Source organism: Telmatherina bonti (assembly GCF_933228915.1).
Source record: "Telmatherina bonti genome assembly, chromosome: 16".
In the NCBI taxonomy this organism is placed as follows: domain Eukaryota; kingdom Metazoa; phylum Chordata; class Actinopteri; order Atheriniformes; family Telmatherinidae; genus Telmatherina; species Telmatherina bonti.
The window spans coordinates 33,890,257-33,915,349 of record NC_136614.1 but is presented as its reverse complement, the minus strand read 5'-3'; the positions used below and the strand labels follow the sequence as shown (position 1 = coordinate 33,915,349).

Genomic DNA, 25,093 nt, shown 5'->3' with positions numbered 1-25,093 from the left:
CAGCAAGGTTGGTGCGTTTCGGTGTGAGGGAGCTAGTCTGACGAAGCCGGAAGCATCATCTGAATGCTTCAGGGAGCAACAAGGCCGCACCACACAGACTTACACGACCAGAACGGGACGTTTCCTGCTGACTGGTGACATGACTGTTGCTGGGAGGAATGCTGGGTAACACACACAAAGTAGGCCTGAGATGTGTGTGTGTGTGTGTGTGACGTTCCACTCAGATGACTCGATCTCAATCAATAAACACTCGTTAAAGTTCTCCTGTATCTTCTGCTTTTAGTCGTCGTCAGCTGAGTAGCTTCACGGCGAGAGAGAGTTGCCGTGGCAACCACTAACCTGGTGATCCTGGATCTTGCGGCCCACAACGCGGAAGGCGTTGTTTCCCGTGTGGTGGTAAATGTGAACCCTGCTGAAGCCCGTGGAGCCGCCGGCCGGGACCCACTTCTTGTTGGCGTCGTCATACACCATGACAGCGGCTCGCGCCTGGCAGATGCTCTGTTCACTGCAGCAGACGACACACAGGAAGCAGGGTGAAGATCTGGACACTGAAACTCCACTGAAACTCCAAACAAGGTGGGATTCTCATGTCCAGCCTGGCAGAAAATTCCTACTTCTGTTGATTTTTTACTCTTTTTAACTATGAAAGTCACAACCACACTGCAAAAACTCAGCCTTAAAAAAACAAGAAAAAATATACAATTAGGTAAATTTGACTTAAAGCAAGATAAATTATCTGCCAACAGAACAAGAAAATTTGGCTTGTCAAGACTTCCCAAAACAAGTAAAAATACTCTTAAAACAAGAGGAATTATCTTACATTTAAAAAAATAAGCGTTTGTGTACTCAGTTTAAGAGTTTTAAACTTAGATCTCAGTTTTTGCAGTGCAGCTTGTTCTGTAGATGAATTCTTCGTTGGGAAGGAAACAAGCGGGACATGGATCCGCTTCATGAGGCACAAACTGCAGCTGGAATCCTGAAAATGAGCTTTTAGTCTCAGCTCAGTGTGACCCTGATAGAAAACACAATTTATATTCATTCCAGGGTGTTTGTGTGTTTTTATGCTGTATTTGTTGGACTAACTTTAGTTTGGGTGCAGATTTGTTTGTTTTTCGTGTGATTTTATGTTATTATAATGTTTCATGACAAGTTTCACGTTGTAAAGCATTTCAGCTGATCTTTGTTTATATGTCTGTTTTATTTACATTTTATTTAGACAAAGACTAATATATGTATATCTGTGTGTGTGTGTCCTTTTAAATACAGATACAAGCTACTCATGCTAATGTACTGTTACTATGATTCCACACATATGTAGAAACCATCATACACACACACACACACACACACACACACACACACACAATATGCATCCTAAAACATGTATTTACATATTTATGCCTACATTGTGGCTCAAAATACATTTTTCCATAAAGATTTAACGGTGCACATGGCAAAAAAAAGTACATGCAAAAATAATAATTGTGTGCACAACCACAATTTGTAAAACCATAAATTCAAACACACATATAAAACTACGTGTGTTACTTGGTTACACACACCGTCAACGGTGGTTTGATGCCGAATGAAAACCTTTCAAATAAAAGTATTTTTATATGAACAAAGGTGCAAAAACTTGGTTTAAAAACATCTTTTTTGATAAAATAATAAAAGAAGAGCTGTTTTCTGTTCAGGTGCGAAGTCGGTGATCTGGATGCTCGATGGCCACATGAACCACAAGAACAGAGACCCCGACCGTCCCCAGAGCCTGGTGGGACGGTTTACTGCTTCACTTTGGGGGATTTAGAGGCGGACTCAACCCAACCGGCTGTACGCCTACAGGGGGAACCGTTGTGGTGCCGAAGCCGTCTCCTCTAGTTCATCGGCAGAGTCTCCTGTCCTGGATTTCTCTCTTCCAGTTACCACGACGACCCCACAGACTCCTCAACAACCTGGTCTCACCTGCACATCTGCAACTGGGAGGCAGACTTTCTCTTTCACTTTCCAGTCAGCACAACCTCCACCATCACCCTTAGCCCCCCCACCAGGACATGCTTTAAGTCCTCTTCTCCTCCAGCTACCAGGGTTCTACAAGGGGGGGGGGGGGGGGGGGGGGGGGGGGGGCGTCACGCAGAACAACAGCTGCAGACAGACGGTCCCTGCTGCTGGGAAGAACCTCCTGCATCACCGAGGACGTCGCCCAGGACCACGAGGACCACCAGGAGTTCCGGTCTGCAGGAGCTCTGATCAACACGCTGCAACGTGATCATGTGCAACGTCTTTCGTCTCACCTGAACTGTTCATTAATTTGTTCCAACTTCATTTACATTTAATATTATTTTTGTTCTTTACTCTGTTTTCTCCTGCTTTAACCTGTAGATGATATTTTTGTTTCCTCGTGTTAAACCTGCAACCACAACCTCTGCCAGATGTGGGGAGGCGCATGTTGTCTCATCCTTCTGTTTGTAATAGTACTTTTTCATTTAAAGTCCTGGATAGTAACTACAAAATATGTAAATGTCTAAAACTTTTCTGCAGGACATTGAATCAGGATTGTTTTCCTGATAGTGGGAATGCTAAAAACACATTCGCCTGAATAGAAGTTGCTTTATTTTAAGTTTTTTAAACAAGTTTTGCTGCAAAACATGCAGGAAGTTTCTTCACTTTAATCATTTTTCAGCAGAATATCAAGAAAGTTGCTGCAAATTTCATGCATCACTTTATCAGCTTAGTAAAATTTTCTCTTTTTTTCATTTCACCTTAATTAACATTTTTATGTTGTTCTTCATAGTTTTCTTTTTTAGACAACGCTCAAAGCTTGCTAGAAATCCGTGTTCAGGACCGATGGAGAGGATCAACCGTCCCCTGCTGGGCTGCAAGCGCTCTTTTCATTACTCCACATTTTTGTGAGGTGAAGAAACTTCTTTTCGGCTGCATGAAGAAAACTTGCCGGTGAAAGTAGAGAAAAAGACCTTAAAGCATCTGTCAGAGGCGTAGCGTGAAGCAGACATGATAACGTCATGTATGTGCTTTACAATGCAGAAAAACAAACTGCCCAACTCGCTTTTACAACACTGTCAGCATTATTTACATTCTTCTGTGAGATTTATGTGCATGTTAGCGGACTGCAGCACCCTGATGTCACCATCTGGGTGAAATGTGGAGTTAAGGCTTGTTGACCCACATCAAATCCCGGTTATCTCCTCCCTCGAACCCAGGAGCTCAGCCATCTCCGTGCTTGCAGCCAACTCAGTCAGTCGTCTCCTTTTTTAGATTGTAACGATGGTCCCAGCAGATCATAGTCGCCTTCTTACAAACAGTCACTAACCAGTTAATATCTTGAATTTATGAGCAGCGGAAAACTTAATGTGAAATATGCTGCAATATTACAAGGTGATGAAATGAAATTTTCCAAATGTGATGCTATTTAAAGACCCCCGATGAAGAGGGGGACAGGCAGCGAAGAGCTAATGAGAAAGAGAATGGATGAAGGGAGAAGAAACGAGAACATTTTCATCTCCTTCATTAATATTAATAATGCTGGGAGGTAAGAAGGGTTCTGACTTCAAAGGGGGGCCCAGCAACTCCAGGAGGTCTCACTGCTGACCCAACTTCCTGCCATGATCAGAGTTGGATGGGGGTTAGGGGATCGAACATGTGAGACAGATACATCCAGACAACCTGCTTATTAGAGAAACAGGAAGAGTAAAAGGACTCCATCCCTGCTACAGTGGAAACAGTCTCTGCTGACGCGACAAAGCTGCGCAACAACATGGAAGACTTCTTAACATAAAGACAAACCAAACAGGGGCGACTGAAATCCCATTCAGAGGTCTGCAGCGGATAATCTGTCAGACCCTAGAGACAAACCATAACTTCCATCTCGTGTCAGATGAAGTAAAGACAAGGTGGCAATTGTGAATCGTGTCTCCTGGTTTCCTCAGATCAGAATGAGATATTATTTATTAACGAAGAGAACTGAAGCTCATTATTCATGGTAATAAATTAAAAAAGTATACACAAGCTTGGCAGCTAAGGTAGCATGTGCCAAATTGGAGCCCATTCGTCTTGGTGTCATTGAATTAACAAGCTGTTTCAAACATTCCTCAGAGATTTTGTTCCATATTGAGATGAAGCATCACATAGATGCTGCACATCACCATGAGAATCTCCCGTTCCACCTCATCATGATGAGAATCTCCCGTTCCACCACATCACAATATTATTAATACAAGAAACATTATCTAGTCCAATTCAATTTTATTTTTTTAGAAAACTTTAAAGTCAACACTGTTAGCCAGAGTCCAGTACACAATAATAACCATTTATAAGTCCTGTGAAGCCCCTTCAAGAGAATGTAATGAGGTCCATTTCAACGTATGCGGGTGAAGCTAGCAGGTCATCCATCTTCAACAACTACTGATGGATATTTGAGAAGGAAAATACAACAGAATGACCATCTATAAATCAGAAATTAATGGCAACTTTGACACTATAAAAAGCAGATTTGAGGTTAAATGTGGAACAATAGAAGACTTTGTCACAAACACAATGTCTGAAGACATGCGTAAGAAGGATATAGCCAAACTAGCAAACTAACAATACCGCTGGTAGGCAAAGCAAGGCAGGTTAATTTGTAGAGCACATTTCATCTACAAGACTGTTCAAAGTTAGCACTAACAGTTAGCAAATGCTAGCTCTAGCAGTTAGAAAATGCTGGCACCAGAAATGAGCAAATGCCATTCATAGCAGTTAGCGAATGTTAGCACTAGCAGTTAGTAAACCCTAGCACTAGAAATGATCAAATGCTAGTACTAGCAGTTAGCAAATGTTAGCACTAGCAATTAATAAACCCTAGCACTAGAAATGATCAAATGCTAGTACTAGCAGTAAGCAAATATTAGCAATAGTAGTTAGCAAATGCTAGGACTAGCAATTATTAATGCTAGCACTAGCAGTTAGAAAATGCTAGCACCAGAAATGAGCAAATGCCATTCATAGCAGTTAGTAAATGTTAGCACTAGCAGTTAGTAAACCCAAGCACTAGAAATGATCAAATGCTAGTACTAGCAGTAAGCAAATATTAACAATAGCAGTTAGCAAATGCTAGGACTAGAAATTAATAAATGCTAGCACTAGCAGTTAGAAAACGCTAGCACCATAAATGAGCAAATGCTATTAATAGCAGTTAGCAAATGTTAGCACTAGCAGTTAGTAAACCCTCGCACTAGAAATGATCAAATGCGAGTAGTAGCAGTTAGCAAATATCAGCAATAGCAGTTAGTAAATGCTAGGACTAGCAATTCATAAATGCTATCACTAGAAATGAACAAATGCTAGGACTAGCAATTCATTAATGCTATCCCTAGAAATGTACAAATGCTAGTACTAGCAGTTAGCAAATGTTAGCACTAGCAGTTTGTTGAAGCAAGGCGGTAAAAGTAACTTTGGATATTGGCTTCTGCTGTAAAGATGGCAGAGTTCACCAGTTCTTTTTAAGGCCTGAGATGGTATGTAATCTTTAACTGTAGCTAATCCCACAAACACACCCACACACACACACAGAGTTGTGCTACGGTAACTATTGGTGCGTTTAACATTTGGCCAATGAAGTCCTTGCTTTAATGCAGACAGGGGACGCATTGAAAGCCGAGTAGGTCTGGACTGGACTGGTCATGGACTGGATCAGCCACCAGTTTTGCTCTGAGCTGAGAAACTGTACATATCTGTCTTTGTGGAGGTCAGAACACAGAGGTGGACTGTCGCAAAGAGCTCATAAAGTTTATGAAATGGCTCTCACGTTCTGTTGTGCTATCAGATGTTAACATCTACTGGTGGGAAAGTCGAGGTAAATACTTGCAGCGTTTATGAAAATCTAGAGACTGATTTGCAAAGTGTCATGTTAACACCTGTACACATGTAACACCTATACAATGAACCTTAAAACATGCAGTACACAGAAGCTTAAGCAGGTTCATGAATAGCATTCATAGTTGTTTTCTGGGGTTGTTCGATGGTTAAAGTTTTAAAACCGTGAAGGAGCAGCCTTATTCATGTATTTTAAACACCATGAGGAAATTCTGCTGTAATGTAGCATTTCTGTCCGTTGGCTTTGACAGCCAAATAAGCTCATATAACCACACAAAAGCAGGACTTTTATCCATGATAAAAGAAGAAAGCAGGGCTGGTCTCGCCTTGACAGAGCAACCAGATTTAATCAATCTCATTTTCACCAAGCGAACCTTAGTCACCTCTAAGTCTACACTTTGCAATATACTGCTATATCAACATATCGGTTGTGTCTCTGTTGCCAGTTTTTGTTGGAACACAGCAACTTAGGAGGAGTGATGAAGTCAAACCGGGTGCAGATGATCCCACAAAGACCATGAGGTTTGTCACAAAAGTGGAATACGTCTAGCTTCTTTTTAACCAATAGAGCCAATACAGCAGTTTATGAGACCTTTGGCTTCACTTTATGGGACAAATCCTGTTGAATACATCCTTTTTCTGTCTTTTGCCCCTTAATGGACACCAGAAAGTAGAAATTACTCTATAAAAATAGACATATCAGATGGCAATAAATGGAAAATATCCCTAAAATATTATGGTACTTTTTTTTATTTTACATTCTGTTAAATGAACAAATAAAGACCTTATTTTCAAATGGGTTGGGTCTTTATGGGTTAAAGCGACACAACTGAACTTAAAACTGTTTCTGAGTTGATGACACACTGCCAGCTTTTATGTACAATCCTGGAGCTGAAGTTGCCCTGCGGTGTACCGAGGCTGAGACGCCACACTTCACACTTCCAGCCTGGAGCATCGTGTTACAGCTGGGTTTCGCTTGAAGCTACCACATCACAAGCCGTTTTAACATGGCTAATTAGGCAAAGAAACACGAGAGGTACGTTATGGCGGAAAACAATGAGAGTCAACAGACTGACTTTTACTGGTTGGAAAGGTCTGGGAGAAGAGACAGGATGAAAAATGGATACTGAATGTGCCAAAATGAGTAATGCCATGGCATTGCTTTGGCAGGTTTATAAAGGGAATAAAGAGCAGACTCTGCAGTTGTGATTCATGAATCGTGCCAGTTCTTGCCTTAAACCACAGCTGTTATGTAACAGAACAACCGTAAGACAGCAGGAATAAACAAAGCTGCATGTTACAGAATAAGTATTACAAGGGCGATAACTCTGCTTCACCACAGGTGTTATTATTGGAATGACTCTTGCACAACAGGTACGTACCGGTGGATTTCCATTTTGGAGGCTAGTATACATCTCTGACTGAGGATGAAGCTGGAGGCTTTAGACTGTGGACCAGAGGACTGGATCTGCATGGCTTCATAAGGCTTGCAAGCTGCTGGAGTAAAACAGTCTGCTGCCCCCGTTACTGCTTTCCATCAGCTCTCCTGTACCGTGCTCTCGTCCTCTGTTGCCTCCCCTTCTTTACTTGGTAGTCAAAATAATCTGTGCTTTTTCTGTCTTTCTACTAACCAGCTGTCTTCATCACCCAAATCAGTGTGCCAGCCACCCCCTCACACAGCCAGCCTCTGTTCCTCCGCTCCTCAAAGCCCCCGTATCAGTGATTCTTTCCATAATCATACATGCAATGTCAGCAAATCAGCCAGCAAGTGGGCATGCGAGGGAGTCATCCAGTCAGGCAGCTGTATTTTTTCTCATGGCAGCGACTGTAGCCAGCAAACACACACACACATAAACACACGTTAACGCTGTTCAGTCCTGGCTTCTCGCCACTGTGGCGACAGCAGAGGTATCCAGGCAACAGGCTCCTGCTCGAGCTGCTGTTTCGCTCCGTGCGTCCCGGTGGAGGTTGCTGTCGAGAATTCCCCACGGCAACGCTGAGCATCCCAGAACGGCTCTCCTCAGGAGGGTCTACGTAGGGCTGATCTTCGGCTGCCTGCGGTCGCTCCTCTTCCTCTCACCTGGTAGATTCGGCTACATGCATCTCACATCTTTGCGTCTCACTTGATCTCCCCCCCCCCCCCCCCCCCCCCCCCCCCCCAACCCTTCCCCTTTCATCTGCGTCCTCCCTTCCTCCTTCCAAGCTCCTCTCTCTGCTTTCATGTGAGCGACTCTCCATGTGAAATCATAATCCACCCACTCAACTTCTCCCTCTCTTTCTCTCTCCCTCCAAAATAAATATGCTAAAGACAGTTGAAGAAATAGCAGCTAGAAGAAATGATATTTTACTCGTGAATCGTTCAAAAACAACACACTCCAATAAGAAGGTTTTCTCATCACGAGACACAGACACACCGCCTTCATCTGAACATGATGAGCAGCACACTGAAGCCTTTCTTCTGTGCCGCTGTGCTCATCGTTTCAGCTGTAATGAGTTAGAAGGAGAGAAAATAATGTCATTCATCAGAGCATGGATGATATAAAAGAACAATAATGAACTGAAATGCCACAAGGTTATCTGCTGACGGGCATTTCTGCCATCATTGTGCTCATTAGAGCTCCTAAAAAAACGATGGAGGAAAAAGTCTGCAGACTGTTATGATGTAGAACTTGCTGTACAGAGATTTCACTGCAATCCACTCAGCTATTTGCTGCGTGGAGCAAACAATCATCACTTCTACCATTATATCAATGAGGCGATCAACGAGTCATTATATAAATCCTAATTCAAAATATAAGTACAGTATCCATCCATACATCCGTGTTTTACTGCTTATTAAAAGTGTCGGGGTCACGGGGGCAGCAGCTGAAGCAGAGAGGTCAACACCGCTCCTTCGCTTGCCACTTTTCCTACTCTTCTGGAGGAATTCTGAGGAATTCCCAGGCCAGCTGACAGACGGAGCCCCTCCTGGGTGTTCCCCAGACGTCCCGCTGTGCGACATGCCAGGGAGGCGTTCACGAGCCAAATCATCTGGCATTTCTCGATGTGAAGCAGCAGCAGCAGCTCTAGAGCTTCTCACCTTATTATGAAGAAGAGCAAACCTGCTTGTCTCTAAAATCACGGTCATTCGGTGATTACTCGCAGCTTGTGACCATATGAGACGGTACAAATCATCCGTCTTCATCTCAGCGAAGGAAGCAAAGTTTGGGCATGTCAGTGCCACTTCATCCTCCTCACTTATGAAGATAGTTTTGAAGCGTGCACGTGGCTGCAGGACGACCCACCTGATACATCTAATAACTTTTAGGAGCGGTACCTGTTAAAAGATCGCGTGTTTCGTAATCTCGTTGATGCAGTTGTGTAGTCTACATCCGCATCTCTGAAACGCCTCTGATGTGGACTGAGGGTCGTCAAAACAACACCGTGGTGCACGCAGACCTGGTGGAAATTAAGCCTTAAAACACCTGCATGCACACTTCCAATAGCAGACAGACAGCAGCGTTGAAAAAGACGCCAACCCACTGAAAATCTTTTTTTTCTGCTTTTTAATTTTCCCAGAAAAGTGAAAATGACCAGAAATGCTCCAGTGATGATCACACGGAGTATTTCTGCTGCGTAGAACATAACATGAACTATGTGAACTTACTGTCACTGGAATCACATCTGAGTCGTGAAATGTTTCCGGTATTCTTTTTTAATTCAACAAGTCATCTGAGATCTGAACTTGAACCCTATTTAGTGCGATCATAGACTGTATATAGATGTCCGTGACGTCACCCGTAGGTTTCTGAAGAGCTCAATTGAAGCTCGGTGGGCGGTTCCTACAATCACCATCTTGGCAGTGGCATGTGTGTCGTCTCACCCGGAAAATACAAATATGGGCAAAGAGGTGGAGCTGAGAGGGGGGCTGTGAGTGTCATGGTGGATGATTGACATCGAGCAAACCCCGAGCTTTCTGTAGCTAAGAGCTAACCGAGCTAACCCGGAGATAACAGGAACTAACCAGCTAACGGAGGTAAGCGGGCTAAAGCTAAGTCACGTTGTTAACCGGCTAAAAACCGCGGTTGTTCTGCATTCCACCTTGAAGCAGGAGATCGGGTACCTGTCAATCAAAAGGACACGCCCCTAAATATGCCGAATTTTGAGATTAAATCACTTTTAAATGGGCAAGTTAGAAAAAAATTCACTCCCCCCACAGTTGTCATGAAGGTAAACCTGACCTATTAAACCTAAAATTGATTTTTGTACCCGGCAGTAAACATGTTTATTTCTGCTCTAAACATGTTTATTTCTGCTGTAAACATGTTTACTTCTGCTGTGAAGTTGGTCTTTTTAACATGGGAGTCTTTGGGGATTTGCTCTGTTTTGCAGCCCCTAGTGGATGAAGGGAGAACTGCAGTTTTATGCACTTCCGCATAGGCTTCACTTTTAACCGCCAGAGGTTGCTGCTTGAGTGCGACTCATCTGAATGAAACGGTTTTATCAGAGCATTTAAAAAAAAATTTCTTTCCATACTGCATTTAAGTCATCAATGAAAACTGTCGATCAGTCCTCAAACTGGTTTGATATCAATGAAAGTGAATGAATGTGTGTATCGATTGTTGGATTCTGAATCCAGTTAAACTCTTCATATTGTTAATGGTCTTGAAAGATGTTCAACTGTTTCATGAGACAGTTTCCTCTCACCATTTTTAAAGTCAATTTGACCAGGAAAATGTCGGGACATTGAGAGAAATGTTTGTGAGTTTCTCATTGACCGAAAATGTTTGTCCAACAATTAAATGTGTAGTTCCAACACAGATATGAAGACAAATGAGAGGACGGCGAGCAGCATGAAGGCTTACATTTACGATGAAATCTTACAGAATGTAGTCTAGTTTATCTATCTTAAAATAACTTTTTTTTTTTTAATTTACATGTCTGATCAGGCTTAGGAGTACAAATTTGTGTGGCAAATTTGTGTTTTTCATTTGCATCGTTTCCTGTGTATTCACAAGCTGCAATATGCATATGACCAGTAGGGGGCAGTGCAGCGATTTGACCAGATGTAAAGTCACACCCTCTACAATACTAAATATTTTGATAAGAGTGTAAGATAAGACACAGAGTGCTTGGTTTAGGGTCCTTGCCAACCATCTAATATGCCACTGCTATAGTTATTTTTCCCGCTATTATCTTCAAACGTACGCTACCATCTCATCGCCATGTTTCGATTTGTTTACGAACCACAAATATATCAACTCTCACCAGTCGGATTTCTCTAATGCACCTCCAAGTGGAATTTTCTGGTAACAAGCATGGTACACAAGTAACAGTTTCACTGATGCTAGCTACTTGTTATGAACTGGAGCGTTGTGCTAAAATCACTGATACCATCTCATACTGATCGTTGCTTCCTAAAACTAGATAATTCCATGAACAAACTTGTCATTTAGACCCAACTAATCCAATGCAATTACTGCAAGTGTTAAAAAAAAGCCCCTTTCCCTCCCTTTTCATAATAGATAGATGAAATAAGAAGGCATAACATGTTCAGTGCCTTCAGGGTAGGACGCGAGATACCACAAACACACAGACATGGCTGCAACGGAAGGCTTTAACAACCTCTGAGTTCAGAACAACAACAGCTCCTGAGGACATCGCAGCTCTGAGAACTGACAACACAAGCACGCTAGATTCACTCTTCTACACTATAAAAGGCAGAAATTATTGTAGCTGTTTAACAACAGGAGGTGATCATGCTTGAATCTACTCTGCTGAAGCTTCGGCCTTTTATTCAGAAATTAATTGTGATTTACGATCACATGAAATCACTGCTGCGGCTGTGAGATGGAGCTGCCACGCTTTTGGACTGGATTATTAATTTGGCTCTTTACAAAGCAAGGAGCATCCTGGGAAAATGAAGGAAGGTCCATGGCGAGAGCAGATGGTCACACTCAGGTTAAACACAGTCAAGAGCTGTTTCAACAACTGCACCCACATCAGGAAGTGTTACAATCCGTTAGGAGGAGAAAACGTAAGCGAGGGAAGAGAGACAGGAAGAAGTTGTATAAAGCACCTGCTGCTGCTTTCAGCAGAGCTAGTGATACAACAAAGCATGTGCCGTCGCGTTTTCAGCGAGGTCCTCGACGAATCTGGGAAACACAACTCTTTAAAACCATCTTCTGCATCTTCTAGTGCTTCTTTTAGGATTCCAATTTTATCCAAAAGTAGCCAAAAAAGGGAAGATAGCACTGCGAACAGGGACTCTCCCTCTCTCTGGCACTGCTGCTCAGCTGCGATCCAACCGACTTTCATGACTGATCCTCCTTTCAATTGAGGGATCCAGAAGAATTACACCATCCACTATGTTTACATCAATACTGTCAATAATCATCAATAAGAAGGGGATTATCTGTGCTGCAGAATGACGCTCGTGTTTGTCCATGTAACCACACAGAAAACAGTGATTTTCTCTCCGGACACTGAGATTTTCAGTAAATGCGGCTTTATCTTGGTGGAGAAACTATTTTGAAACCAACAGCAAAGATAAAACAGAGTTTATTATGGTTTTCAAATGCAGAGTTTTACTTTGGCTTCTTGTTTCTGGTTCCGTGGATCTTCCTCTTGGCAAGACGAGATGCCTTGTGGATTCAGATCCATTTGCTCAGAAAGTCAATGCCATTCGGAGAATTGCAATTCAGATTAAAGACGTGGACTCAGTCCAATCTTCAAGTAAACAAATAAGCACACGGCCGGTAAACAACCAAACTGGTGCATGTGGGACGACAGGCGAGCCTGGACGGGAAAACGGCTCGCGGTTCGATGTCAAAGCTGCTTGGATCCGATGCAGTAGTAGAAATGGAAGTTGTCCATTATCAACCAATAGATGAAGCAGTTTGCTTTTTCATTGTGCGCCTTATCAGGAAATCGTGATGCAGCGCCCCCTCTGGTGGAAAGTGGAATAACTCTGTCAGGAAGAATGTCGCAACTCCCAACTGATCCTCAGTGATGCAATCGGCGAGATGTGTGCTTTCAGCAGCGATATTAGGTGCGTTTCTGTTACACATCGAATTGCGCAAAAAACGCAATTATCGCAATAAAAAAAAAAAAAAAAAACGCTAATGGCAACACATCTCGGAAAAAAAGTCTAAAACATCGCTAAAACGTTTTTAATCTCTGATGAGGTGATTTTTCAGACGTTTTAAAACAGAAACATATCTCAAAATTGTAATTTGAAACACTTTTTTTGTATTTACGTCTCCCTGGATGTGACGTGGTGGGGAGGGGTCATGACCAGTTAATTATCCGTAAAAAGATGGCGCTGTATGGAACAAACAGCGAATTTCACAGTTTTAGAAAAGGAAACGAGAAAGAAAAGCTTCAAAAAGCCGAAGCAAATTCTCCACATCGACTAGAAATCCCCAAAATCACTACGTGACTACCTTGCATGAGCTGCAATTTGCAAGATTTTACAAGACTTGAGGCTAATCCTCGAAACACTGTTCAATAGAAACACTCATAAGTTGCAATTGTTGTTTGTCAAAACTTAGAAATATCGTTTTTATTTTGGTAAAAAATATAATGGAAACGGAGCTTCCTTGTTTGTGTAGATGCCATGGGTTGTCCAGATGAACCCATTATTTGTGTTTACGTCTTTATGCTGACTTTGTTTACCTCCGCTTTGTTGTCCTAGCTGTGTTTGCTGGTGATAGAGGTTCTTTCAATGAGCTTTTAGCTGAGATTCTGTGCTTTAAGTGGAAATCACACATTAATATTTACACAACAGACCTGACAGGACACACTGCAGAGCCGGGTGTTAACCCGACTCTCTGCTACCCCGGGCGTGGCGGATGTTGAGATGTTCACAGAGAAGAAAAGCTCGAGACAGGGTGAGGACGGGAATAACAGAGGACATATGGAGAGGGCTGGGCTTATGAAGGAAAACAAAGGCAGGAGGAGAAATTAGAGAGGGAAGTGAGAAGCCCTTCGGTTCTCCCCTGAGGCCTGATGCCATTTCAGCTTGTGTCACTGCAGGAGGCTTCAGGCACAGGTGGCTCAAATGCCACAAACACCCCTGATAAAGCACAAGCTGATGCCCACGCAACACATTCACAAGACCACAGAGACATGCACGTTGAATATGAGACTGTGGCTTCTCATCATGTGGTGTATAATTTAATGAATCCGCCTGTCTCTGGGTGCGACTTCCAGTGATGACCTGTCATAATTTAATCAAATTACCAAACAGGATGTGTCACACCGTGTACAGTTTTCACACATCATGTTCTGAATCAGAGTAGCAGCTTGTCTCCGTCTAAACTGCATCACTGCTTCATATTTTCCATCTTTTACGGCTTTAATAGTCACCAGTGGTCAAAAGTTAAATGTTCAAAGCATTTCTGATAAACAGCTTACTGCCATCGAACACCAAAACACAACAGAGAGCACATCGCCTCTCTACCAGGTGGTGGTTCTGTAGCTGGTCCAAATGCACCAAACACCAGCACGATCAAGTAAAAAATCCCATTCGCTGCTTTTCCAGTGACATGAGGACAGAACTGGTCCAGGCAGGTCCATCTTTACTGCGCCTTTTTATTCTTTTTAATAAAACAATTCAGAAATCTCTGTGGATCAGCACATCCAGGTTGGATAATGTCTTGATTGGTGAGTCGAGAGTCGAATAAACACAAACTAATGGTCAAAGACGCCATTAGGTTTCAATAAGGAAGGAAGGGAAGGAGAAATTATGTTTAGATATAAAATCTCTGACTATTGTATATTTATTTAAATATGCTAAAATGAATTAATGCTATTCAGTTTTTAGTTTTGCTGACCTACAATCGCTTCTGTCAGTGTGTCCAGGACAGCTATAGCTACACATGTAGCTTCCCATCACTAAGACTGAATGTAGAGCGGATGGATAATGTAACCATGCAGCAATAAAGACCAACATAAACCCATTATTATTCATAAACTATCTGAATTTGAGACATTATCTCATGTAATTAATTTTACATATTTGGTTACTATCTTGTCCTGCTCTAAAAAGAAAATGGGAATTTTCTGTAATATGGACCTTTATTAACTTTAATGAAGTGCAACAGACTTTTAACTATTCAAGTTATCTGTTCAAATGTTTTGAACAAATAACTTGTTGCTAAATGTTTAACAAACTGTGCAGAAAGGCATTTTTATTTTACAACCTATAATTACAAAAAGTTGCTCCTTAAAATGTCATCAAAAACTAAATGCAAACCTTATAAACACATATTTTATTCCAAATAAAAGATTAAAAGCTGGGATAGGGGGGCTTTAATGCAATAAATACATAACTATGACTAATAAATCACAGAAAAATTAATGCGTTAAGCAAAAATGATGTATTTAATTGTGAAACTGATACACTGATTACAGTAATGCACACGGTACCTACCGTAACGTACGTAACGTATCAACACATGGCGCTGTATTTAGCGGTTTTTCAGACTTTTTAGTGAGTTTTCTGGGGGGGAAAAGCAATTATCAACAAGTTTAGTGACTTTTCTGCAGGTATAGGAGACTCTTAGTGACTATTAAAGAACAGCTGCAGATGTTACTGAAAGCATTTCAAATTAAAAGCATTTTTCTAGATATTTCTGGAGCTTCCGTTTACAACATTAATCAAATTAATCAAATAAAAGTCTGTGTCTTTTATTTGATTTAGTCCATTTGAATATAAAAAAAAAAGTTGCTTTTTTTTTATTATCTTATGTGAATCAATTAAATTACATTAATTAATTAAAAAGCCTGGGATTAGATTTTTCCAGGCCCCTGTTCAAAACCAGAGGCGTATAAATTAGAAGTAGAAGTAAAAAAAAAGTAGAAGTCCTGCCATGTTTTTGGATCTACTGATGCATTTAGATTAATGCATTGGTGGTAATGGTTGGTGTTTTCACCAACAGGCTCATCAGTGGAGCTGAGCTGACGACATTCAACTGGTTTAGTGACTGGGTGGAACTGGCCAGACCGGACTTCTACTTTCTACTTCTACTTTAGACACCTCTGTTAAAAACCCATCAGATGTTGAAACTGACCACTTTGACCATTTAATGGTTTAAAATACCGAATCATTCTGAATCTGATGGCAGCAACACATCTGCAAACAGTTTAAACGGGAGCAACGAAAGACTGGAAAAGTAATAAAAAATAAGACTGGAGACGCATTAGACGACTGATCAGGTTAGTTGGCAGCATGTTGGCAACATAACTGCGTGTAAAAGGAGCATTTCTGAGTCTCAGAGCTTCATTAGACCGAGACAAACTTTGTGTCAAAGTCGTGGAATCCGTTCAGAACAATGTAAAACTGTGAAGACTGAAGGTCTTCACAGTTTTACATTGTTCTTTTTATTGTAGTTTTACATTTACTATGTAATAAAATTAAAAGATTCAGAGTATCAGGAGGAATCTCTGTGCAGAAGGGGACAAGGTTCAAGGTCAACACTGGATGCTGGTGATTCTGCATGATTCTGCAGGCATGACTGTGCTGGGAATAAAATGTTTTGTAAATCATGGTGGGATTTTTCTTTACATTTTAACAAGCCTCCCAACTTTTTATTTTTTAAACTGGGATCATAAATAATGTCATTACTGGGTGTTTATTGTTGTATGTGTCTGTGTTTATAATGGTGGGGTTGGACACAACGCAGGCTAAGCCAGGATGATCCACGCCACGCCTCCCAGTAAACCATCCAACTCAGGCATTGATTAATGTCATTAACTCCAACTGGAGTTGTCCCAGTAGCCCTGAAACACTGACAAAGACAAATTACTTATGTATGAAAGTGTTTTCCAGCAGTGTGTGCAGTCAGTAGAGTCTGTCTGACAAATGGAAATAATAAGATACAGAGGTGTCGTCTAAGCAGCCTGAGATGACACAGACCAACGTTTCACTTGTTGGACTTGTTACTTGGTTAAATGTTGCCCTAAAGTCGCCGTTCAAGGCCACAGGGCGACAACGACACACACAGGAGCATAACTTTGTGTTGCTGTCATCTGACCTGAGTGGCTTCTGCTGGCCAGACAACAATGATGTCATTGTTGTCGGGTAAAGTCGCCACACTGGCAACAGGTGACACGCACACAGACACTAATGCACAACTACAACTTTTCAAAGGAGGTGACATGACAAAGAACAGAGTAATTAAATTAGTCATCCTGGTAAATTAAAACTCTAAAGGTGTGTTTCCATTACACCAAGAATTGCACAGAAACTAAATATCGCAATAAAAAAAACGTTAAAGTTGACCTAGATTTTGAAAAAAATACAGAAATATCACTAAAAAGTTTTTACGATCTCGTAAGGTGTTTTTTTTTTTTTTACGTTTTGATGTATAAATTTATCACCAAAGTGTAGCGGAAACGCTTTTTTCGCATTTATGTGTCCCCGGATGTGACGTGGAGGGTCATGTGACCAGGTCATTTCTGGTAAAGATGACACGATGTGGAACAAACAAGTGAATTTTAGAGTTTTAGAAAAGAAAATAAGGGAGAAAAGTCGCAGCAAATTTTTCTCAGCAAGTAGAAAACCCTAAAATAACGCGACATGGTTACCTTGCATAGGACGCAGTTCTCGTAAAATATCATCAGCCGAACGAGATTTTACAAGAACTGCAGCTTAAGTGCTGAACACTGTTCAATGAAAACACCTGCAAATCGCAATTGTTGTTTCTTGAAACTTACAAATATTGCTTTTATTTTGCAAAAAATGTAATGAGAACGCAGCATGAGACCTCAGGACTGCTGGACTGCGGATGTCCCACAACCTGAGCGTTACCCGACTGTTCAGCGTACAAAAAATAACATTTCTGACCCTCAAATAAATCATGTGGCTTCTAGTAAAGCCAAACGATGCCTGTTTTCTATCAATAAACAATTTATTTATAAATTCTTTATAAATATTGTTGTTATAAATTGTTTATAAATACAATTTATTTATAAATATTCATAAACAATTTATTTATAAATTGTTTATTAATTTATCAATTTATTTCTATCAATACAACCCCATGAAGGGTGTCTAACTCCAGTCGTCGAGGGCCGGCATCCGGTACGTTTTTGTTGTTTTTCTAATGAAATGGATCCAACAGTTTTTAGTCATTCATTCACTTTGGATCAGGTGCGTTGGAGCATGGAGACAACAAGAACCTGCAGGATACTGGCCCTCGAGGAGTCTGACACCTGTGGTTTAACACAGTATTCTGAAAGCTCTGTTTCTAATAGACCAACTCCGACTTCGTTAGTTTAGGATTTCAACAGGCCTTTCGGTGCTCGGGTCTAAGTATTGTATTTTTTTGCTAATCAGAATGGAATTTCCCGATGACATCATCAGTAGAAGCTTTTCAGAAATCAGTAGAATTCAGAAATTAGTTTATATGTTCTTACATTATCAGGCTTTCCAGTTTATCGCTGACTTGCTGAGCCCCGACTCCTCAAAACCGTTGTCTGCAGGCCAGAGCCTCCTGAAGGTCCCAAAGACCTTTCATGTCATTCAGGAAAGCTTCTAGTTTATGTTTTTCCTCATTTCTTTTATTAAATTATTCGGCTGTATTATTAAAACCCCCTTACTGTACAGAAATTTGTGTTTTTTTTCTGTATAAATACACTTTACTTTCACTGCATATGTGGGTTTTAATCAAGCAGCATTAACCTGCACTTGTGCTTACGACACAATCTGGTAGAAACTAATCATTGTTTTTGTTTTTTACCACCCAAAACTTACACTTTGCAACTAAGCAGGAACCCATAACTCCTTATTGACAACCTGCGAAGAGCTTTTTTAATGCATTCAAAGTGCAGAAATCCAGGAAGGTAGCAGCAGCTCCAACAGCAGCGGCGAGGAGAAAAGAGCCCCTCCAACAACCCTATCCTGTAACTGAGATGAAAACCCCTGCTGATTGGACTCTGAAGAGTTTAACAGCCGCTGCTAATCTATAAATATAACGGCTTCTCCTCCGAGTTTTTTTTTTTAGACACGGCTCCAAATAATAAATGAATTGGTGGATGTTGCTAAAAGCTCAAGCGCGTTTCTCACTTTGAGTTAGAAGGCAGAAGGAGCGTCTCGGCAGAGAGGCGGACGGCGAACGTGGACTAAGCTCCCGTCTCTGATCCCGCTCATGTAAAATCTGCTGTCGAAGTGCTGATGGGGGGGTAAGGAAAGGGAAAACACTGGATTCCCATTTGCAATCTTTTGACCTCCTTATTCTACAGAAACTCAACTACTGGTAAAATAAAATGGGGTAAAAATAAAACTTACGAGTCACAAGTCATCTTGGCGTCGGCAACACGTGAGTCCTGCCGCTCCACCTACGGGAAAATCTGTCGCGAGGACAGTTTGGTCTGATTCTTCGAGTGTCCACTTTCTCCACAGACGGACTGACGAAGCAGCTGCTTGGCTGAATGACGGACTGTGGAGGGGGGAACTGATATTTAGAAGGACAGGGACAGTAGAGAGCTGCGAGCCCCCCCTGTTCCTACCCACCCCTCTGGAGCCTGGGCTAAAAGTGGATCACCTGGGTGGGCTCAAGTAGAGGGTGCAATGACTCCAGCAATGGGGGCTGAAGCATATCTCTCCCTGCTGTTCCAAAATAGATCCTGACCTGGACACATCATCAGCCGGAACTATGTGGGGAATTGTTCGAGGCGCACCAGTACAATGTTTACTCATTCCGCGGCAGATGTTAGCATCTATTTCTGAACGCGGCGTAGTAAAAATATTCCAGGTGAATCAGCCAGATAGCCTGTTGGATTAATCAACATTCATGTTGGTCAAAATCAGGATTTTAAAGATGAACAGCAGAACGCTTGCCATTTTCCCGCCAACAGCCCCCATCGACGGCTAACTTGGCATCCATCTTACATCCTACCTAACCGGTTAGCTCTCTCCAGCCAGCAGGAGACCATCTCACCATGACTCTTGTTTTGTTTCTTTCTCTCTTTTAATTTTTTTCTTATTATCCGAACTGCTCAGACCGATGAAGGGTCGTGCGGGAAGCTGGAGCCTATCCCAGCAGTCTCTGGGCAAGAGACGAGGTACAACCTGGACAGCTCGCCAGCCCATCGCAGGGCCTTTAAGATACAGAAAACTGAAAATGTTTCAGCAAAACCAACGGGAATCCAGAATTCCTGAAGCAGGATTAACTTTACGCTGCAAACAAGTGGAACAAAGTGTCAGTGAAGACTAAACCTTCCCCAAATGTAGAAATAAATCCAGTACTGTAGACCTCAATCTAGTAATTTAGACATAAATCCAGTAATATAGACCTAAATCTAGTAATATAGACATAAATCCAGTAATATAGACCTAAATCTAGTAATATAGACATAAATCCAGTAATATAGACATAAATCCAGTAATATAGACATAAATTCAGTAATAAAGACATAAATCCAGTAATATAGACATAAATCCAGTAATGTAGACATAAATCCAGTAATACAGACATAAATCCAGCAATGTAGACATAAATCCAGTAATACAGACATAAATCCAGTAATGTAGACATAAATCCAGTAATTTAGACCTAAATCCAGTAATGTAGACATAAATTCAGTAATAAAGACATAAATCCAGTAATGTAGACATAAATCCAGTAATTTAGACATAAATCTAGTAATGTAGACCTAAATCCAGTAATATAGACATAAATCCAGTAATGTAGACCTAAATCCAGTAATATAGACCTAAATCCAGTAATAAAGACATAAATCCAGTAATGTAGACATAAATCAGTAATATAGACATAAATCCAGTAATGTAGACATAAATCAGTGATATAGATATAAATCCAGTAATGTAGACATAAATCCAGTAATTTAGACCTAAATCTAGTAATGTAGACCTAAATCCAGTAATATAGACCTAAATCCAGTAATAAAGACATAAATCCAGTAATGTAGACATAAATCAGTAATATAGACATAAATCCAGTAATGTAGACATAAATCAGTAATATAGACATAAATCCAGTAATGTAGACATAAATCCAGTAATTTAGACCTAAATCTAGTACTGTAGACCTAAATCCAGTAATAAAGACATAAATCCAGTAATGTAGACATAAATCAGTGATATAGATATAAATCCAGTAATGTAGACATAAATCCAGTAATTTAGACCTAAATCTAGTAATGTAGACCTAAATCCAGTAATAAAGACATAAATCCAGTAATGTAGACATAAATCAGTGATATAGATATAAATCCAGTAATGTAGACATAAATCCAGTAATTTAGACCTAAATCCAGTAATAGAGACCTAAATCCAGTAATAAAGACATAAATCCATTAATATAGACATAAATCCAGTAATGTAGACATAAATCAGTAATATAGACATAAATCCAGTAATATAGACATAAATCCAGTAATACAGACCTAAATCCAGTAATATAGACATAAATCCAGTAATGTAGACATAAATCAGTAATATAGACATAAATCCAGTAATTTAGACATAAATTTAGTAATAAAGACATAAATCCAGTAATTTAGACCTAAATCCAGTAATGTAGACCTAATTCCAGTCATTTAGACCTAAATCCAGTCATTTAGACCTAAATCCAGTAATACAGACATAAATTTAGTAATAAAGACATAAATCCAATAATGTAGAAATAAATCCAGGTGAAAAAAAAATTTTCCTCATGAATTTATACAATTATAAACAACATATTTTAGCATGAAATCTTCTTAATTATGCTTTGTTAGTATTTTAATTGTTTCACTGATTTTCTCTTTTTATGGTTGATTATAACCGGCACAGTGAAATGCTTTCATATCAGTAAGTTTGTCTCTTGTAAAGCCTTCATTTGCTATAAAATAAACTATAAAACTAAAAAACCATCCCATCCTTTTGCTTTCTGTGCCTGAACCAGATGCAGCACACGCCGTTCCCTGCAGAATAACAATGTATTCCACAGTCAGAAAGAATGCCTCATTCAGAGCAGCTCTCCTCCACCTGTGGGAAAACACTTGCAAAGGCCTGAACATTACAAACACTCCACGTCCTCCTGGATGAAAATGTGGAAGCCCAAACCTCATAAGTACAGGTCAACACCTCTAAAACAACACTCAACCTCCACCTGAACCTTTTTCACCTGCTGAGTAATGAATGTCAAGAACCAGTTCAGGCCCACAGACTTGTTTTATCTGCAGAGTAAAGTGTTGTAGCTTCCTCGCTGGTGTTTTTCTGGTGTCTGCACACTCTTTGCCATTCCTAAAGGTATGAAGATTTAAAGTGCTAATGTAGCAGTTCGTACAGAAAATATAACAAGTTTAAAAAGGTTTTAAAGTCGTGTAATTCTGCTGAAACAAAACAATTCCGTTCCCACTGTGAACCATAGCGGATTCATCCGCTGAGGTCAAACATGAAGCCACAACGGCTCCCAGTACGGATCTGGATGGATGCTGATGGGATTACTGGATCCTCAAAGGAGGAAAAACATTTGTGCTACGATAAAAGTAGATCAGGTCAACAAGCTTGTGTTGGACAGGAGGCCTGATGAGCTTTATGAGACGAGGAAATTCTTTTTGCAGAGTGCTTCTCTTCTCATATGTCTGAGTTGCTCATCTACGTTTCATATCATCCATAGCTGCGTTTCCATCTAATTTTTCAGAAAATAAAAGCGAATAAAAGCAACAAACAGTTGCAATTTGCGCGTGTTTCCATTGATCAGTGTTTAACGCATTAGCCTCAATTCTTGAAAAGTCGCGTTCTTCTCGAGAGATTTTACAAAAACTGCGACATTAATTTGGGGTTTTCTACTTGCTGCAGAGAATTTGTTACGCCTTTTCTCGCTCATTTTCTTTTCTAAAACTCTTAAATTCGCTGTTTGTTCCGCACCGTGGCATATTTACCGGAAATTAACGGGTCACATGACCCCCAACGTCACGTCCGCGTACACGTAAATGCAAAAAAAGTGTTTCCATCACACTTCAGCGATATGTTTCTATATAAAAATGTCTAAAAAAAAAAACACCTCATGAGAGCGTAAAAACTTTTTAGCAATATTTGAGCCTTTTATCAAAATGTACGTGTTTCTATTTGGAGTTTTTACTGCAATATTTTTTGCGTAACTTTAGGTGTAACGCACCTCATGTCAACATGTTTCTGAGAAGAAAAAGTTGAGCCGCGCCCACTACAGCACACTCACTGAACATTAGCGCACAGCTGGATGTTGAGTACAAACTCTTGCCCTGTTGGGAAAATCGAATAAAAAAATAAAAAATCTGGATTTTTTTTTTGCTTCACAGTTTTAAAATCGATTATTTGATTTAAAAAAAAAAAAATCAGTTTTTTTTTCAAAGAAATAAAAATAACCAATTATAAAATTTTTGTCATTTTTATTGTTTTTATTGATCTTTTTACTTCTTCTTGGGAGTTATAGCAGCAGAATGATGATCTGGCTACTGGGTTGTTTTTTCTTAATTCAAATCGAGAAAAATGACAAGCAGAAAAATAAGTTTAATACATTTATTTTGTCTTTGATCTGCAAAAATCAGCAACATCAAAGAATTTTGAGAATCGCAATTTAAATCGAATCAGCACCCAAAAAATCGAAATCGAATCGAATCGGGACAAAAGCATATCGTCACAGCCCTAAAATGTGTTTCCATTTGCGTTTTTTAATTGCAATATTTAGTTTTTGCGTAACTCTAGGCGTCATGGAAACGCACCTCATGTCAACATGTTTCTGAGAAGAAAAAGTTGAGCCGCGCCCACTACAGCACACTCACTGAACATTAGCGCACAGCTGGATGCTGTGTACAAACTTTTGTCCTGTTGAGCTGCAGCTAATAAGCCTGTAAAGAGTCATTTAACCTGGACTCAGTAGCAGTTCCACGCTTTCACAGTGGAGACATAAACCAGATGTTTGTGGAGGTAGGTGAGCTTTGGACTGGCGTGAAAAAAAACCCTTTCTTTTAGTGAGTACACTGACTGTATGGAGGGAGATCCTTGGTTTTATCCTCTTATCACCAACATTTCACCAGTAACTGAACTGGGATGAGATTTGGTGAGCTGAGAAGGGCGAACAAGAGGAGCAACGAGATAAGTCCATCGCTCCAACACGGTCCCCTTCCTGACAGGTTATATAAGCCAGACGGTTTGTGTAAAAGCCGACACAGAGGTCAAAGTTCAAACATATCCAGTGCTTCTCTTCCACAAAAAATAGAAGTCAGCCATCTTGACTGGTGTCATCCACATGTACAGTAGCTGCGAAATACTTCTGCTGTCTTCAGATTCTTCATCTGACGTCTCAAGCTTCTGTCTGCAAGACACAAATATATTCAGCATGTCTGAGTGTGGGCTGCTGGAGCTGAGGCTTCAGCTTCAGGATAGCTTCAGCTGTTTCATATCAAGTCCTGCAGGTGCTCAAAAACTGGAGCTGGTCACATGTTGGCAGCGCAGCACACGAAGCAAAACACTGCAAATTATCCCAACCTTACTTTCCACAATGGAAAAGAATGCAGTGATTTGTTCACTTTACCAACCCAGATTTTATTCCCAGTAGAAGATAAACAACGTAAAAGATGTTAAAACTGAGACATTTTTTAATGTCTCATGGAAAATATGAGCTTATTTTATATCTGACGGCAGCAACACGGGTTAAAAGCTTCGACAGGAGCAACAACAGGCTGGAAAAGGAACTGGGGGGGAATTTAACCACTGAAGGTAACGGTGTGTGAAAGAATATTTCAGGGAGGCGGAGTCTCTCAGATGGAAACACGGACATCCAGTCATCAGTCTGAGACAAACCGGGTCCAAAAAATGTGGACAACTTTTAGAAAAATGTTTTTCAACTTAAAACTGTGAATAGTTCAAAGTTCCCAACATCTACTGTGTATAACATCATCAAAAGCGAGTAGGCGGGAGTCTCTGTGCTCACTGGACAAGACTGAAGGTAAAAACTGGATACTGGTGATCTGCATGAAAACCAGACATGATTCTACTGGAAACCAGTGCATGGACTCAGGAAGCTTCCAGAAACCAGTGTGAACCCAGTTCAGCCTGAAATCCACACATGCAGGTTAAAGCTCCATCATATGTGAAGAGGATCCAGAAACACGCCGTCTTCTCTGGACCAAAGCTCATTTAAAATGTTCTGGTGGAAACCTGGATGAAGATGTGGAATAGTTTGTGGACAGCATGGACGGCGTGTCCTGCAGACTAAAGAGGAGAGGGAGCATCCAGCTTGTTATCAGCCTG

The 25,093-nt window shown here is 40.7% G+C and overlaps 1 protein-coding gene across 5 annotated transcripts in view; it reads right to left on the bottom strand.

Moving 5' to 3' along the window:
- enah (ENAH actin regulator) overlaps positions 1-25,093 on the bottom strand; it is a 158,759-nt gene that overhangs the window by 85,044 nt on the left and 48,622 nt on the right. For 4 of the 5 annotated variants that reach the window (XR_013771618.1, XM_079255285.1, XM_079255287.1 and 1 more), the window contains exons 1-2: positions 19,142-19,279; positions 340-505 (exon numbers count right to left, since the gene is read on the bottom strand). Coding sequence is in view for 4 of the 5 variants with exons in the window: in XM_079255285.1 (XP_079111411.1) it covers positions 340-505; positions 19,142-19,155 (180 nt within the window). In the remaining variant the exon portion in view is untranslated. Of the gene's footprint in view, positions 1-339; positions 506-19,141; positions 19,280-25,093 lie in introns of those variants that run through there. The other variant, XM_079255286.1, reaches the window with a different exon arrangement.